This window comes from Engystomops pustulosus, chromosome 2 (genome assembly GCF_040894005.1).
Source record: "Engystomops pustulosus chromosome 2, aEngPut4.maternal, whole genome shotgun sequence".
Classification (NCBI taxonomy): Eukaryota; Metazoa; Chordata; class Amphibia; order Anura; family Leptodactylidae; genus Engystomops; species Engystomops pustulosus.
This window is the reverse complement of record NC_092412.1, coordinates 236,674,450-236,694,416: the sequence shown is the minus strand read 5'-3', so window position 1 is coordinate 236,694,416 and position 19,967 is coordinate 236,674,450. Positions and strand designations below refer to the sequence as shown.

Sequence of the window (19,967 nt, the reverse complement as noted above, 5' to 3'; positions counted from 1 at the left end):
TAACAATGTCAGCAGGGCTAAGACACACCGACCCCTCTATCGGCGTCATGACACACCGCCGCTAATTTGAGAACAAAATTAGTTCAAGTATCATTTCAATGTTCTCGTCTACTGATGTTTTTCTAGTCTGATTATGTAAAATAAATCAAGTCTTAAAAGAAGTATTTAAAAAATAAAATCTAGAAAAAAAATCTGTCATGCTTATTTAAGATAAAAAATAATTATTACGCACCAGTTTGTGAATTTACTGCAGAGCCCAGTTTACCGATTGTGGATTATGCCAGCAGTCCAGTTTGGTTTGGCTCATGAGAAACTCAGAGTTATTACTTCAACTTAATAAATTCACTTGACAGTTTCTAAATGTGCAATCGGCTTCTGTTCCAAGCCATCCTGATAAGATTACAGTGAAAGGGTGAATGGAAAGTTTTACAGACACTGAGGAGTTTTCCTATTCCCAGCTGATCAGAAAATACAACTCTTCTTCCACCACTCAACCTCAAGGTGAAGTAGTTGTAGTTGCGATCACCCAAGGAATGTGGAGCATTGGTAAGTATTATTTCTTTGGATTTTTTATAAATACACTACAATAATTATAAGTATAATAACTGCACCATAATATTCCCCTAAATGTGTCTGATATGGTCTCATACTGGGGGCCTTATATGGAGATTTGCTACCAGAAGAATAAGTTACTAATTCTTGAGATTAAAGAAGCGGACGTGTTGAAACTAAAAATGCCCAGTTTTCTCAGGTGTGCGTTATTACAAACCCCATCATTATTATTTTCTTTAACTCCCTTCAAGATACGGTATATTTAGACCAAAATCTACATACGATATTTCATAGACTTTTGCATTATGTATTTATCAGTTCAGTATCAGTATTCTGTCTTACAAGCCATGAAATAATTGTAAATCCTTGTGAGCCAGTAAGAATTGTGCTTACTTCCATCTTAAGGCCACCTCTAGGCCAAGTGGGCATGGAGGGGGTGTGCCCAGAAGCGGATTGGCCATCACCTAGTGTTTCTGCCCTGTGACTGCATGTTCGCTATAGTCCGCTACCAATCTAGCCTGACCAGTTGCCGGTAATAGCGCAATTGTATGCCAGCGTAGCCAACCACCAGATACAGCAGGAGGTTGGAGCCTCCTAATGTATCCGGAGCATCGGAGAGGTGGGGCTTTTATCATAATTCAGCACACATTGTGCTATCATATGAAAAATATCCTCCTAGAGGTCTATGTTTTCCTGTGGAACTATACACTTAATAATATGTGGCCTTAGTCCCCCATGTATGATTTTGAAAACCTGAATCCCTGGGCAGTGTTTCGTCAAAGGAAATATGGTCAACATATATATTGTATTTTACAGACAAATAATCCCATTTGAAAAGGGTCTTACGTGTTCAGTAGATAAATATCTTCTAAACTTTAGCGCCCCAGGGATAATAACTACTCTAGGTATTTTTTATTCTTGTGAGAGGAAAATGGTTATTTTAGTGTTTTCCTTAGGCTAGAGGTCTACAGAGACAAGTGCTGCACATTAGAACCCATCACGTGGCATGAACTCAATGTCTCGTAGGAATGCATTGAGATACACATTGCTTGTTAGTTACAGGTTCATAACATACAGGCTGAGAATAGATGCATTGTGCTCAGGATTTGACCATTACAATAAAAGTCTCACCTATAGGAAACCAATATAACTTTTGTGACTGTCATGGGTGATTTCCCATCCTGTAATAACAATTGTATACAGGTTGTATCCTGCTTCACAAGTTTCTTTGTAGCTCTAGACATAAATTCTTATGTAGGTATTATCTAACACTCCACAAACATATGTTCCCACTAATATGAACAAAATGTTGTATGTGTAGAGCCCTTGGAGGTACTTGGGTGCAAAGTCAAATCTACCACTAGACAAGAGAAGGTCCACCCAAAGCTTTATCGATAGGTGGACACTCGTCCTTGGTAACTTGTTAACATTCAATTTGGATTACATTATCTAAATGCACTTATAGTGGGAACAGTGGGGGATATTTGGTCAACTAAATACCCTAAAGATTTTTTGAATGTTGCAAACTAAAGAGTAGTCAAAGGTGAAGATAGTTAACAAATATACGGTAAAAATAACACAACCATGAACTAAGAAAAGAAAATAATTCAGATAAAATATTGTTCACTTACTAGCTACTTCAAGAGACGCATTGTGACTGACTGCTTCTCCCAGGTAATTCCGTGCAACACAGACATAGACCCCTTCATCCGGTCTGCTTTTGCGTCCATGGACAATACGTAAAAAAAATAGAGATCCACTGGGTAATAACATTCGATGGGAGCGCGGGTCATCTTTGTCAGTTTCTACCCTTTCACCTCCTTTGTACCACTCAATTGATGGAGCTGGCCTCCCTTCTGCCTTACAGTTTAGTGTAGCTGGTTCACCTTTTGAGACTATGAGATCCGATGGATGTTCCATAATACGAGGTGGGAAATCTTCCTGGCGCAAACGAGAACCTACAATGGAAATCAAACATTCGGATGAGAGATTGAAAGATTGAATGGAAATTTGAATAAATCTTCAGCAAAATATTCACATCTAGTTATCAAATACAATTTTAATTTATCTATTAGAAAGTAAATTAATCTATAGTTATTAGTTCAGAATAACCCAACATTGCTGAAAGGGCCCTTCAGAGAAAAAAAGTAGCATATCTACTTGGGGGCATAGCATATTCAACACTTAATTTCGAAAACAGATACCTATTGTATGACCAGATTTGGAGCTGGATGCCTTCAGTTTACCAGTTCTTAGGGCCCACCACTATACAGCTATATTCAAGTATTACCTATTCAAAAATCCTAAAAACGTTGCTGGCACACATTTGTTTCATTAGAAGCTTCCTTGCCCTTGCTTTGGACTCTTATAGTCTTAGGGGTCCTGCCAATAACCTGCTGACTGGCTCTTGCCTTGAACTTCAGCAAGGCATGTAACTTCATGCAACTATGTAACATTACAGCTTGGAGACCCAATATTGAGAAGTCATTGAGAAGCCATTAGGACTAGACACTGTATCTAGATCATCTCAGCCAACCAATGCTTCTACTGTATACAAAAATAAATTGGGGAGTTTGATACATATGTCTACACATATTATTATGAAACCAATGCATTGGATCATCAAGGTGATATTTGCTGACTATGTGTATGAAGTATATTGAGGGTACCGCTCATCCAGAAGTTAAGGTCCACCTAGCTGAGAGACCCAATAGTTTATTTGCCTATTCACACGTGCACCAGTCAGGTTGATGGAACAGTGTTAAGTCTGGGATTATTTTTATAAAATTAGCATGCTTGTGTAATGGTGGACTGAATATCTGATCATACTAGGCCCTACACCTTGAATGTTTAACAATCCCTATTCCTTTAGTTCTCGGTATCTGAGAAGGACCCAAGGCCTCTGACACATAAGAAGACACCAGTACTATAATTACTGGGGGGCTGTTTCACATGTTTTGTACACGGGTCTAGGAACTTCAAGTGGTGCCTCCCCTGCTCCTCCTTATTGTCTTGGGATTAACAAAACAAGATAATGTATCAAGTACAGTATTTCCATCAACGACATTCTGTAATTTGACCTCGGATTGAGAATCTTGGTGGAATAAGAGAGAATAAGTGGTGGAAGTGAAAAGGCACCAAAGATCTAAAATTCTCCTGATTGGCAGATACTCTACATTAGCAGGAATGCCAGTGACATATTTCCCTGAGGGTTGTAATGACCTTGACGAGTGAATTATAATCTTCCCCTTTATGTAAAAGTTATTAAAAAAAACATTGTAAATGCACTTGAGGCAGGATTTTTAAGCCCTATTAAATGTGCATTTGGCTGAACAAGAGACCATCTATTACCGGAATATTATATAAATCCTGCAATCAACACCAATCCTATCATTTTCTTGTCAAACATGCTCTACGCTGAAGAATATTTGTCAAAAATCCCAACTCGGCACCCATTAATTATCTGAAGGATCTGGTCTTTGGACCAATCGTTTTATACGTCTCCTGACAAAATATTCTTTGCATTCGACACAAGTGTTTTGAGACTGAGAAGCTTCGAAGAGATACAGATTTTCCCGCAGTTCTCCATTAGTAAATAATACATCGTAATCTATACGGATAAGTCCTTTCTTTCTATGCACGTATGAGATGGATTGAATTTCTTCTCAGCATTAATAACTGACAAGGTGTGTCATATTTACTAGACGATAAGCAGATGTAACCAGAAAGGAGAAATGCCTACAGCGAATCATAGGAAATGCACATCCAGACACTTTAAAGAGGACCTGTCACCTAGATGTCATCTCTAGGATGTTATGGGAAAGTCAGTCTAAATTCGGAATAGCATTGGAGGTAAGTTGAAATTTGGGTGCACATGAAGTTAAAACATCAATAACGACCTAAAATTCTGCATACAGAATGATATATTACGTCACTGATTGTATTGGACATATTTATGATATGAATGTTGGCCAAACCCAACATGTCCGGGGATGGTCATGACTCCGACAGATGTTGGTGGAAAAGAAGGTTCAGACATACAGTGTCGGATTGGGTTTCCTTAGGCTCACCAGAGAAAATAAATCTGGGGGCCCACTCTTCATTATCCCCCAGGAAATATACTCTAGCATCCTTCAAATTGTGTTGTTTTCTGATGGACCACTGGGGTTCAGTATTGCGTTAAGCCAGGGCCAAACGGAGGATCCTCTGGTAATCTGGTTGGCCAGTCCGACACTGCAGACATATTCAATCCTATGTTATCGAGCTAGAGAATTTGCCACCAGAGATGTGGTAGTAGTTTATTTTCCCATCCACATTTGGAACACGTGCATACTTGGCTTCTTGTACATTAAGAGGGGAAGATAATTTTTTGGCTAAAAATTATAGAATTTATTTATTTGGATGACTGGTAGACCATTGCACATGCCACAGTGCATAAGCTATAAGTGGTAAAATTGGAAAAGCCCTTTAAGGAATGGAATTTGAGAATTTTATCCTTATATTGATATACACACCGAGAGTTGAGGGGTTACTGAGCATTAAAGACCTCATATTTATCCATCTCTCCACCTATTACCATACCCAGCTGGAGGGATGGTGGCACTTATTTATTAAAATTAATGCTACAGATGAGGTGATATTCCTCATTATCAGCTCCTGCTTTAATTAGACTATTTATTACAGATGTTGCAGCTGTATAATAACACCAGGAAACTGGAATTCTGCCGATGTATATGTCATATACATGGTGCTGTCAATAGCTAAAATAAAACTTGTCACAAAATAGATTGTATTGGTATTCCTTGTGTCCAGGTTGTTGTCTTAAGTCAGAATAGTAGATTACTGTAGGGGGAGGAGGTGCATCGCTATGCTGAAAACATCATGGGGGCCATTTATCTTATTTCCCCCTTTTTTTTTGTGAGTTTATTTTTGTACCTCATTTGTCTTTTTCATTTTGAGCCTTATTAGGCACAATTTTTTAAAAATCACACCATTGCCTTTCCTAAACATGGTCAGTACTGGCGTTTTATCGCACAATTATTTGTGCCCATATATGAGCAAATCAATGTTAAATAAGGCACAAAGATCTGAAAACAGGAGACATACAAAGAAAAAGTAGGCGCAAACCAGGAAACAGCTACACGATGAACTGCTGGAAAAAGGTGCAAAAAATTGCGCAAAAACCCCAATGTGCTCAAAAAGTCACAAAATACAACCAAAAAAGGCACTTAAGAATAAGATAAATCTGTCCCCACATGTCCTTAGAAGGTCAATGTAAAATATTTATCAAAATTTTAAGTAGACATTCAAAAATAACAGGGGGTTTCTCTAAACTTGTGAGCAACATACATTTATTCAGTGGACTTAGTTTATGGTCTTGGCAAAGTTTCCTTAAGTGACCAATTCCATGCCAGGTCCTGCCTGGAGTAGAATTGTGCTATATATTGCTCCTGTCTACTCATTTTATAAATGAATAGTGCAGATGTTTACAGTAAACCTTGTAATATATTTAATTAAAGAATATGTTATTGTGTCTTTCTTCTTCCTCTGCCTTTCTTTCTATATTATGCATTCATATCAGCTCTCGGTCCTGTATCCACTTACAGCTGAGTGATAAAGAAACTTGATAGAGTTTCTGAAGATTTAACTCCTCAAGGAAGTCACTGTATGCTCTAATCTCCTCAGAGAGATGAATAATTATGGAAAATATTTTCTAGGTTTGGAAAAAGTTAATCGTTAGCCTTCTTATCTGTCTGAAGGTTTTCACATACATTGTGTACTACAGTAGAAACAAGCAGAAATAAGGCACATAGAAGCTGCTTTCTTTAATGAAGTATATAAAAAATGTTCATATTATTTTTTTGAAAAAAGCTTTACAGGTTTAGTTACACTTTAAAGGAAATCTACCATCAAAATCAAGCATGATAAACCACAGACACTTACTCATAGATCCAGATTGATTCCATGACTCTCATAATCTTCTTATAATTTGTTATACATGGCCTCCTTTCTATTAAAATCAACTTTTAAAATTATGCATATGAGCCTGAATTGCTACTGGAACATTGCTGCAAATTCAAACTGTCAGACTGTCTCACCTTGCCTGTCAGCACTTCCCCCCTCCCTCTTCCTTATGTACAGGAAGTTCCAGCACACAATGGGAGGGATAAATGCTCCTTGCACCCTGTAACTGCCTGCTACCCTGCAGCACAGAGGGGCTCTTTGAACTGCCCCAGAAGCCTTTAAGGCTCATTAGTATAATTTTAGAAGGAAGGAGGCCATGGAGAACACACATAGGAAGATTACCACAGTCAGGGTTCCTGGATCTACGAGTATGTGTCCGTGGTTTATCCATGGTTGATTTTGATGGTAGATTTCCTTTAAGTACTTACGTGGATTTCCTTAGACATATATAACTCTGTAAATTTTTTCAAAAATTTTACAAATGTAGTAATTTAAACAATTTCAAGCTAAGTATCAAAAATTTACATGATTTTGAAAATATGTGCTGATTACGCTTAATATTGAAGTAAATACACATAATGGGATAGAAAGCAGAACATTAAACAAAGCAGCAGCCATCTTTCTACATTGCTATTTGGGTAGCATCATCCATATTTATAATGACATTTCCCTACATGGAAGGGAAGTCCCGGCCTTGACGAGATTCCGTGATAAAAGGCAGAAGGGGCAACATTTGTCTTTCGCCCTTATGACTTTATTTTCAATCAGGAGAACTGGAATATAATGAAAAGCAGACAAGGAAATAAATGGTAACAGAGAAAAAAAAATAACAATTTCCCACACTGGAGAAGCTTTGAATGCGAGGAAAGCTGTCGACAAAATGAACAACATCTGTGTGATTGAGAAGAGTGATGAATGAAGAGTTCTCGTTGATTGAGCGGAGAGCTCATGAAACGGGGACGTGAATGAGAGGCATCAGGGATAATATTCGCAACAAGCAAAAGTTTAGACAATGCTGAGATATATCAATATGACAATCGTGTCATACAAGGGAGAAGTATTTCTCTCTCATATATGGAATCAAACATAAAATGATGGGGAATACTGCATTGTACCAACACGTTATAGTGTGTGACAATGGATCAAGCCTATAATGCTCACCAAAAGATGCCATACACCTAAGACAGTTCTCCCTGGCTGAGACCCCCCCCCTCCCAGTAGCTTGGCCAAGTTTGACTCTCAATGGAGTAAAATAGGGTGAGAAGTTGCTACAAAAATCTTAATGAGAAAAGATTGGGCATACTGAGCCCGTCTTTCATTGATATCTGCTATCAAAGGAGATCCAGGACAAATTTTGGTGGGTTCAACTGACTTTCATAAAATGTTCACAATAAATTTCATATTTCATGAGTATGGTCTTATGCTCAATGGAACTATTAGGGCTCCAGGATATATTAGATTTTCGTGGGGTGATTATTCACTTCGAATATCGTCAATAAAGATGAGTGAATCATCCAAGATTTACTTTGCTAAAGATTTGCCTAATGTTTTAAGAGATTTGGTTTAAAGTTGTTCACCAGTGACAGGACAACCATGGATCATGAGAATGGGGCGCTGATGTAGCATGAGTGGACGATAGGGGTGCAACAGCCCTGCATTCTCGTTATCAGTAGAAGTCCCATCAATGAGACCCCCACCAATCAGCAAGTTAGGATAGGGGACAGAGGCTAACTTATATGTTATTGGAGAACCCCAAATCTATCTGGTCTGAACTGATGCGTCTCCAATTCTCTTTGTAAATGGTACATACTCCTGTCTAGTTCTCTAAAACACAGATTTTTCATGAAAAGCAAAAACTCATGTTTCATTAATTTTTTTCCCAAAAATTCTTTCCTTTCCCCTTTCCAATCCCCCCCTCCCTAAGCTCTGGAATGAATGACAGAAATTAATAGCTGCTATTTTAAAAGTTTAGACCATAATGAAGCAGAAAAGATTCTAGAGCTTGAAAAATGGTAGATTTCTACCGAATCTACGAACCAAAGGATAGATACACTGTTCTCCAATCCAAAAGAGGGTAACATATAACATATTCCATTGAATAGTGTGCTACGGAGATACTCATTCCTTTGAAACGTAGGGTGAAATTGTGTCCCCAAACATTCAAACAAGCATCCTGCCATCCCATAGGGTTTTCACCCCAATTTGGACTAGTTGGCATTGAACTTATTGATTTTTTTTGTCTTTCCCTAGATCAACACTATAGGGTTGTATCTAGGACTTGATGTACCCATGACTTTATTGAATCTTAACCACTAGGATGAAAAAGGGAATAAAGTTATAATAGTAAAATATCCTACAAGGAAGAATTGTTATAACAGTAAAAGTAACATTTCTATAAATTTTCGTAGTATGTGAAATATCGGGACTCTACAATCCCTCATCACCAACGTTCTGAGAGTTCCGGATTATTGGAATTTTACAAGTTGTGAATGAGCACACCGAGCTGCCATGACATTACTGTCTCGTGATGCTGAGGACCTGTTCTATAAATACATAAACAGCTGCATTACAGACTTCCGTCTGGCGGAGAGAGACACAAGTCAGAGGACTAACTGCTTGGATTGAATAAACTCGCTCCTAGTTTGCCCCAGTTCCCGGCGCCCACTGATAACAAGTCTGTAATAGTACCTGAGGATACCACCAGGATATGACACTCAATCCCCTTCACGCACTGTGCTGGATGCGAGCGGCTGTGTCCTTGACGGGTTATCTGGCGCATACAGGAGATATCTCAACTATGAATGAAAGCCAAGTTCAGAGCTGTACTTCCTCAAAATGTCCAGATAATGCGAAACTATTTGGCCGACCATTCATTTCCCTCTGCTTCATTGTCAGCATGTGAAATATAGGAAGTACCGGATACATGTGCCCTTATTATGAGCGTGACGATTGCAACGAACCTTAGCGTACCTGTGCAGGCCATATATTATATAGGATTTTTTAGCGCAGATTCTCTTACCCATCATTATACAAACTTAGAAAGTTCCAGGCGCACATCCAATGAATTACATGAATCTTTATTATTATGCGGCAAAATAAAATTTGTGTAACGTTTCAGCCGTATCTGCCGTTGTCAAAAAAACTACAATGAAATAAATGAAGCAATGCTACAAAATTGAACCCAAAAGGCACGGAATAATACAAACTGACATGTTTCACTAAGGCTACATTTACATGACCGTAATAGGGACGTACATACACCCCCCATAGATGGAAATGGGCGCACGGAGCCACACACGTATGGTACCGTACTGCTCCGAACACGGGGAAAAGATAGGACATGACCTATAATAAAAATAATAATAATTCCTTTATTTATATAGTGCTCACAAATTACACAGCGCTACACAAATATCACCAAATCAGTCCTATCTTTCTCCCTGTCCACGGCTGTGAACCGTGTATCTCTATGTTTCTCCTCTCCAGCTCACCGGACGCATGCCCGCCCAGTTACGTTATCTTGTGTTACTTTGTGATGGTGTATGACATTACTAACCTATCATCAGTATAAGTAAAACACGTCAGTCTGTATTACTCTATGTCTTTTACATTCAATTTTGTAATATTGCTTTGTTTGTTTCATTGTGGTGTTTGACAAAGACAGATATTGCTCTATGCGCTCATTGCCACGAGCTGTGCACCTGTGTGACATCACATGAACAGGTATATAATGAGTCGTGCACCTGTGTGACATCACATGAACAGTTATATAATGAGTCGTGCACCTGTGTGACATCACATGACCAGGGATATAATGAGCTGTGCACCTGTGTGACATCAAATGACCAGGGATATAACAAACCGTTCACCTGTGTGACATAATGACCAGGGCAGCGCTGTGTAATCAGTGCTATATAAATTAAGAATTCTAATCACTATATAATGAGCTGTGCACCTGTGTGACATCACATGATCTTTATCCACAGAAAGTAAACATTAAAGCTTCCTGTTGAATGACAGCAAACGGAGACCTAGAAAACTAAAGAATTGATAGAAAAATTTGTAAAATTGTATAATTTTTCATTACACAAACAATATCTATTATTTGCTGGAATTTGCTGAAAGTGTCACAACCCCTGCTACACCAAAATTTGGCAGAAAAAGCTGTGTACATATCAACCTTACTCTATATCTCAACGATGAAGATAGGGAGCCCCTTAAAGGGTTGTCTGTAATTTTAATAAAAATCTGACATCCGCATGGAGTTTGGATGCGCTCCCTATGGCTGCAGGCGTTTTCTCGAGATATTCTGATTCACTCCTACCCTTCAAAGACATAATGATGTGAAATTTATATTGTGGGCCATAAGGACAGTGCGCGATGCTACCGTCTGTGCAGCCCTACGGAAGATGTTGGTGCTATACTTATGCCAAATATCATTAAATAATAAAGACCACAATGCAATTGTGAACAAAGACTAACAAGAACCCTATCATTTGTATCAAAGATCCCCCTTTATGATAAATGGCACTACAAACAATGCGATCATCATAAACAAGTCATCAAAGCCATGTGAACGTTCCTGGAAGGTAGAAGGATTTCTAGGGGATTAATTATGTGCAGTTAGGCCTGTAGGCACTCAGCTGCTTTGTGTTGTTACCCAATGGACTTACTAAATGTTTTATGCCAGCCTATACATTGACTCGAGGAGAAGGAAAACAGTCATCTTTTGACTTATAAGAGGGACGTAATAGTTAATACATTTACATATAATTATTTTAGGCAATGTAGAAACGTCTCCTACAAGATAAAAGGAAGATGCTCCCTAATCTACTGTAAGGAAAATAATTTCATCAAGAATGATCCAAAAAGAGAAAAGGGGGCATTTCCAGTTAAGGTGGCTTTTTACCGTTGCTTAATATTACCAAAAATTAAGGTAAATTCATGCCCATGGCCATTGCCTACAAACTATAGTCTGCCGGAAACTGTGTTTAAACCTTCTTAAAGGGTTATCCTCAGAATTAATGTGACTATGCACTACTGGGGGGGGGGGGTTACTAGAAATTTCCTTAACAGGAAGAGGAAACCACTAAAGGCAGTCCCCAGGTTAAATATAAGATTGTATTTAAGTAAAATTTTATGGAACTGAAGTTGGAACTGATCCAGGAAAAAAATGTTTTTCTCCCTGTAAGAATTGAATTTTATTTTATTTTTTTTACTGTCAAATAAACAAAGATTAACAATAAAGACACCTTACAGTTGATCATTGCAGCCTGGGACTAAAATAAAGAATCCAGGGAGCTTCACCAGTGGTCACAGTTGGCAGAGAAGTCCGTCTGTAATTAGGGGTCGTCTGTAAGTTGGGTGTCCTTACGTCTGGGACCGTCTATACTATACATTTTGTTAAAGTTTAGGGTGTTCCTCTTACAATGTAAGAGGTACAATAAAGGGGTTTTCCAGGTTGGAAAAAAAGACTTCACACTTACTGAGCTCCAGCTCATGATCCTGTGTTACTCTGGTAATTCGGTTTTACAGGCCTGTGTCTGTTTGGAAGTTTGAGTCACAAGACCTCTTCAGCCAATGAGTGGCCTCTAGGGACCAGAGGACGTCCCAATTCCCATGGAACTTTAGTTCCTTTTCTGTCCCCTGCTCTAAGGACCCCACTCATTGCCTGAAGAGTGCCCCTTGGCCCCCCTGATAAAGCTCGGAAAAGAAAAATACAAAAATGACTCAGGAACCCAAGAATATGTTCACTTTTTTAAATCCCTGCTGTGGCCTACTTAGGTTGTCGAGATCCCTTGAAAACGTCTTTTTTTTTGGAAAACTATAATAATTAAAGAACCATAAAAAAGTTATCTACTGATTATTCTTATTCTTATTTTTTTCATAAAATTGAACACATTCAAAATATTATTCCCAAGAAAAGTTTTAATTTAGTGTTCAATAACTTTTCATCCACAACTTTATTCACTTGTCCTTCCCGATCCCCTTAAATCCTGATTAACTCGGTCTGTTTTCCTATCCACAATAATGTTCCGTAAAAGACGATCACAGATTCGATTTTCTAGTAACACTTTATATTGGTTTCTTCGGATCATGTGAAGGAAAGACAGAAGTTACTAAAAATAAACACTTTCAAGTGCCTGTGGAGCCTGGACGGCTTCCAAACGACAGAAGTTACATTGTTAGGAAGATGTATGCCTCCCGCACAGTAAAATATCTCTGCACTTCCCTGGGTTTACATTTATGTCTGGTGCTAGTTGCAGGACATAATTTAGTGTGGTCGGGATGGTAGATAAAACACTCAGGAAGAGATATGACACATCACCACCAACAAGGCCCCCGCTGCCGGGTGATCAAGTCACTCACTTAAGACCTAGGTGCAAAAAAGATATCTGGGGATTTTTGTTGAAGTAGTACATCTAGATGCGTCTTATCCTGTCACTAAACAGACGAGATGCCATAAACATTGAGAAACTGCACTGTCAGCAATTCTCCAACAAGTGTCTATCAACAAATTAGAGGAATCCCAAATTCATGTTCATGTCGTGACAACAGTCTTGGAGAAAAAAAATCGGACATGTTAAAACCCAACAACCCAATGATTCTAAGAAGAAGAAAGAACATCCCCCAAATCAGCCGATTCTGCCAAAATTTGGCAAAAGTCTTGACATTATGTCAGTTGATACTTTTTACTCCATGTCAGTCTTGGTAGGATCTACTGAATGATCCAGGAGAATAGGATGTAAAAAAAACTCTAAAAATTTTTTAGAAATTACCTGACGAAATATAGTACTTTGATAATAGAATATGCGGCTTCTATCTCGAATGGTCATTTTCTAAATACTGACCTTAGGTCCTACACTCAAGGAGTAATAGCATTACCTACTGTAGTTGTAAATGATCCTCCTTGAAAACAATAAGACAGAAGTGCATTTTATTGTGCACTTTATGGCCGCTACATCACTAACCTGCGGTCAGGTCACAGTCATACGCAAAGATTTGTAACCATTTTATTGTATAGCCAGTCATACTTCTCATGGACTGAAGGTGTCACTGTATTAGATGGAATCATTAATCATTTAAGTATAAAGGGTCATAGGTGCAAAAAATCTCCTCATAACTAGCCTATATCTTGATTCTCACTGTCAATCACTCTCTGTGGGAGGGGTAATCAGGACTCTCACTGACAATCACTGTGTGTGGATGGGGTAATCAGGACTCTTACTGACAATCACTGTGTTTAGGCAGGGTAATGGGGACTCTTACTGGCAATCACTGTGTGTGGGCGGAGTAATCAGGACCTTCACTGTAAATCACTGTGTGTGGACGGGGTAATCAGGACTCTTACTGACAATCACCGTGTTTAGGCAGTGTAATCGGGACTCTTACTGGCAATCATTGTGTGTGGGCGGAGTAATCAGGACTCTTACTGGCAATCATTGTGTGTGGGCGGAGTAATCAGGACCTTCACTGTCAATCACTGTGTGTGAGCGGGGTAATCAGGCCTCTCACAGTCAATCACTTTATATGGGGGTAATCTGGACCCTTACTATTAATCACTGTATGTGAGAAGGGCAATCAGGACTTGTATGATCTCCCTTGGAGTTCTGGCAGAATTTTCTTATATTTACTCAGTAATGCTGCACCTCATTACATAAACTTTAGTAATGTGGAACACCGCTTCTCTCCCTCATCACATCTTGCTCCCAAAAGCAGGAAGACTGATCTGTTACGTTCACTAATAAACCAAACTGTGTAGCAAAAGAAGATGTCTCCGTTAACACCTCTATTATAGGCTGCACATTGCACATATTACAACAAACGCACCAATACCTGTTCCTGAACTGATAACAGACACATTTCTTGTAAACTGGTGAGAAACAGAAGATATAACAAGTATGTGAACTAACAAAGCCTTAAAGAGCCTCCTACAATGTGTTTTACTGTCACCGTTTTATTAGGAGATTACATGAACTCCCTCTAAACCCTCATTACAGGATGTGAGACATGAAAATGGGGAAAATCCATTGTGACTCATCCCTGGAAGCGCTGAGATCTCTTCTCTAGTGACAAGGGGGGGGAAGGGTGAGGAGCAATTAAAGATGTCATTCCTAAGCATCCTTCAGGTGGGAAGCCTCAGACAGGACCATGGTTTAGTGCACCGCTCGATACTCCCCCCATAAGCAACGAACCGGAGCACCCGGAATCAATGGAATCATCTGACATTTCTCCGAGATCACATCCTAATATGACTTGTAAGCGACGCAACATGACGTCCGATGAATTCCGCATCGAGCGTGCTCCTTATATCTGTTTACTTGCTCCATCGAGTGTAATAAAATGAATATTTGGTTTTCCCCCTGCTTAGCGGCAGGACCCCCTGCTGATGGATTTTGATTCTTTTTTTTCCCATGTAGATACAGAACAGATAAGTACAAAGCCTCTGGATAAGAGACGGTGGTCCTGCCTGGTAATGCTGCCCACAGCCGGCCCTGGAATTGATCCTAAGTGCAAATAACAACAAGCAGAAGCATCAAAGCCGCGGTATAAATAGGTGATAGTAATGGAGACGAGCAGAAGGGAAGAATGTCGCTTAACCGCAGCGCCCTGTTATAACACGCCCGTACTATACTATAGACAAGCTCCATATCGCCTTCTCCAGTCTTTCTTCTGCATAATCCCCTTGATTACTCGGATACCCTATTCCTGCTTTACCTGGGCAGCTCCGGCTCTTCTATACTTAAAGGGATTTTCTCACAAGAGTGTCTGATGACAAGTCGAAAGGTTATAGTCTTAAAGGGAATCTGTCATAATAGACATGGGGTTTGATCTGCTAGCAGAATGTTACAGAGCAAGAGGAGCTGAGCAGATTGATATATAGGTTTGTATAAAAAGATTCAGTATGACTTGTATTATGTAGCTAAATCTTTTATGGAGAGTCCAGTGGGCGGTTCTACTGAATAACTGACAGCTAAATCTGTACTTATACAAAAGCAGAGAAGATAGTCCACCTCTGGATAAGAATTTTTGCTCTACTCCTTATATATACAAGTTTGCTGTAAATATTCAGTATAATTTGAATCATGTACATAAATATCTACTCATTCCGGAGTCCTGTGGGTGGTCCTTCTAAAATAATTTTTTTAAATTATGCTGATGAGTCAGAAAGGTTCTTAAGGGTGTTACCGGAGCCCTGCCGTGCTGTAGCTTCAGAGGCTGTTACACTATGCAAGAGCACTTCTTTTCTATCACTAAAACTTCCTCTGAGGAAACAGAGAGGGATCGGGACATATGCTCCTGCACAATGTAACAGCTAGTGAAGACAGAGCTCAGAGGAGATCTCGTTACACCCTCAGAACCCTTCAGGTTCCTTATCATAATTTGCTAAGTTGATTTTAGAAGGAAGGAATACCAAATATAAGTAGATTACCACAGTCCCGTTATCTGGATCTATGAGTATGTGTCCCTGGTTTATCATGCTGGATTTTGATGGTAGATTTCCTTTAAATTTCTGCTCACATTAAGCTTAGGAGTCCAGTGGGTGGTCCTAATGCCCATATTTTTCCAAAAGTCTGAAAGCAGTCACATGGGCTTCTTCTATATATGATAATAATAATAATTCCTTTATTTATATAGCGCACACAGATTACGCAGTGCTGCATAAAGCTTCCTAAATTGGTCCCTGTCCCCAATGGGGCTCACAATCTAATCAACCTGCCAGTATGTTTTGGAGTGTGGGAGGAAACCGGTGGACCTCTCTATGCTCCATTCATATGTAGGATTTGGGGACATCTGTGTTACTGCAATGGCTTAGGATTCCTATGGATTGGGGATAAGTGTCATCAGTGGAAAATCCCTAATTTCAAGAGAGCTATATCCACTAGCTGGACCCACCCCTTCATATGCAATATATGTATTATATTTAATGTACAGCCATAGAGCATTTCTTACAATGTATCGCTGCTATCGTTCCATAGTGTGTAATGTATTTTCTTATTTGTATGTGTCCCCTATGATTTGTAAAGCGCTACGGAATATGACGGCGCTATAGAAATGTAGATTATTTTTATTATTATCACCAAACTCATTACTCATTTAACCCCTAGACCCGTCCATCATCCTGCCCCTACACATACATTGGGGCACATTTACTTACCCGGTCCTGTCGCGATCACAGATCTGGACGGTCCGACGAGGATGAAGTCTGGGGCGATTCACAAAGATCGTGCGCTCAATATCCTGCATGTGTCGCTTCCCCACTCAGTTCCACCGGAATTCACCTTCTTCTTCCCGATGTATGTGAGTGCATGGCTTGCGACACATTTAATAGTTAAATCCCGCACGTTGTCCAAATCCGTTGGATCGTCTGACGGCCCGCCCCCCCAATTTGTGTCTTGTGAAAGCCAGCGCGATTGCGACACAAAACAATTGCGTGCGACACAATCCCCTGTCACGATATCCGAAAACGTCGGAAAACCTGGCGGAAATGTGACCGCGGGTCCTGAGTAAATAAGCCCCACTATGTAAGGAGTGCTGCTCGCATACTATAGTAAGGACGGCAGCTTCTCGTAGCTGATGGCCGGTTAGGCAGCTCCCATATAAAACTGTCAGAGCTATTTGCCTTTGTGGTCCGGCCACAGCCGCAGAACAAGTGAATTAGCTATTGACAGTAAGCTAATTCAGGTTCAGAGGTCTATTAACTCTTACAGGCGCTTCATGTACAAACACTGGGGCTTTGTAGACACAGTCAACATCTGTCTTCCTATTAATTAGAACCTTTAGCCCGGCTGATGACAGGCCTGGCGGATCGCTGCTAGCCTGGGAAGCAAATGATAGTAATTAGTCTCTGCCTTCTCAGCAACTTTGTATCTGCTTTTACCTGTGAAAAATAGTTCATGCACCACGGACAATTAACACCGGCTGCTTCATTAAGAGAGTCTTCTCGAAGTGTAACTGCAGTGGTCGCCTAAGTGCCAGGCAGCAGCTTCTATCATCCCTGTCAAGATAAATTATGTCTAAAAATAACCACGACATGTATCAGAAGTGTCTGAAAGCCGAACTGATCTGGCAACCAATTAGAGCTCAGCTTTCATCTCCCCACAGCTGTTTATAAAATTAAAGCTCAGCTCTGATTGGTTTCCATGGGCAACTGGAACAATTTTACCTAAGGCATTTCTGATAAATCTCCCCCTATGATATAGTATCTTTGTGTAAGCCAGAGCAATAGAAGTGCCAAATAATAACTCGGTAAAGTTATCTTAATAAAATTGCCTTACGATGTTTCCAACACCTTACACTTATACTTCCAAAGATTGCAACAAGGCAGAATGAGCTGGGCGGTTCAAAACGTGTTAAGCATGGAAGTTTACAAGTTTTAAATTAAGGATTTGCTAAGATATTCCTCTAAGCCACCATGTAGACATGCACGCTCAGTTTAGCTATGCATGCATTAGTTATCAGTTGGTAGAGTACAGTTAGCTGCTGCCATAAGGATAGAGCATGTTAAAATTCTGCATTGGTTCATCTTACTTTTTCATTGGGTGGTGGACAGTTAGCATAGACGCATAGACATGACATAGCTGTTGGGTCCGGTTGAAACATTGGCTCTAATGGGGTCTATTACAATGCTGAATACATGAATGAATACATACCACTATAGACAATAGTCATTAGAGGAGTTGAGTTTCTTGCCTCAGGCAGCGCTGCCTGCAGCAAGATGGGGGGGGGGGCAGGATCAGAGGTGCAGTTATCTGCTAAAAAGCAGGACCTGCTACTTAAAAATAGCGTCTATTCATACCTGGGTGTGAGACACTATATGGAGAACCCACTTACTAAAAAAAATAACCTGACGCATAATATTGAATGGGGCACCATGGAGGGTGCCATTCTATAGGTGCCAGGCCATATGGGTCTGTTATAACTATAACAGTTATAACTATTACAAACCGTTGTGAATGGAAATGTCTATGCTAGGTCAGTGATCCCAAGATTTATTGCCAGTTTTTCTTGTGCTAAGTTTATCCAAGGGAGGAAAAATTTACAAGATGGCCGCCAAGGAAGCTTCATCTTGACACCAAAGAAAAGAAAATCAAACTGATTTGATCATTTCCATTCTTCGTTATATTCAAATGTGTAAAACCATAAGACGAGGGAATTTTTCTCTTGGAGTGATCCTATAACATAATCCTGTGACTCCAGTGTTACTTCTTTTATTTCTAGCAGATTTATTATTCCATTCCATAAGTAAAAAGAGCAGTGATATGGTAATTATTCTCTTAGTTATGACTAAGTCCCCACCAAATGTTTCTTTAATGAAACATATGGTTACTAAAGAGGGGGAGCTAGCAGGAACAGAGCAACTGTGCAATGGTCTGCGATCATATAGTGTTACACTGATTCATCTTCTGCTAACACATAAACTTAAAGGAATTCTCCAGTCAAAGCTGATTCATTGAATTATACCTTGTGCAGGACCTGAAGGGAGACAGGACAGGACTCTAGGTTTCTTGCAAAGTTCTAGAAATACAATGAAAATGATTCCTGCTCCTCCCTTCAGGGGAAATCTCTTTTGCTTTGGTTCCGTCAAATAGATTGTATTTGATGTATCTAGAACCAGGAAACCAAGAACAACCAAGAAAACCAGGGGAGGGCCTTATCACTATGTTATTTTTATACTACTTTATGAGACTTTTTAGTAACATCTGCTTACATAAAAGTCTCAACTGAGACAAAAAAATTTTTTCCAAAAAGTAGTTGAATAGCCAGACAATGCAGTGAATCCCCCCCCCCCTCCAAAAAAAAAAAACACTGTTATTTGGGTTACATTAAGTTTCCAAATATCTAAAACTTTCTTTTTTGTGGTCTTGTAATTGGCGTTTTTGTGTTTTAATGCATCTTGTTTGTTAATACCATAACTACTGTAAAAACCTTTGAAAAATAACTCTATACTGGATTATAGAGCCTATCAGAGACCAGCCCAAAATATGCTGGAACCAGGAAACAAGAATTTTGCAAAGCTTCTCATCAAGGAATTTTTTCCCCCTAGGTGTCTCATAGAGGAGTCCCACTGGTCTAATAATTATCAATGGGGCTACAGACAAACTGGTCAAGTATAGTACACAATACAAAATAACTCATTCTTCTATCTATGAGACAATGGACATGACCATTTCTCCATTGTCATGAATGTTGGTGACCTTAGTGTATGTAACTGTGACAATAATACCCATTTGTTTTATTAATAATGTCTTGTAATTGGGATTCATCAGCCTGAATCCCCAGTGGTCATAGGAGATGGTAGGTGCACCTTCAAAGGATGCTTTCGAGTATCTGCAGGTTCTTGACCAGGCGCTTCACACATTTCAGTTTTCAGAAAATATGGAGGAACTTAGAGACCTTCATTCTTGGGATTAGTTGGGTTTCCCATGGTTAAATCCCAAGCATCTAAA

The 19,967-nt window shown here is 39.5% G+C and overlaps 1 protein-coding gene across 3 annotated transcripts in view; it reads right to left on the bottom strand.

Annotated features, from left to right (window-relative positions):
* The window catches only part of ROBO1 (roundabout guidance receptor 1), a 754,561-nt gene that overhangs the window by 206,101 nt on the left and 528,493 nt on the right, over positions 1-19,967 (bottom strand). For all 3 annotated transcript variants that reach the window (XM_072138539.1, XM_072138540.1, XM_072138541.1), the window contains one exon: positions 2,184-2,510. In XM_072138539.1, coding sequence (XP_071994640.1) covers positions 2,184-2,510 — 327 coding nt within the window. The remainder of the gene's footprint in view (positions 1-2,183; positions 2,511-19,967) is intronic.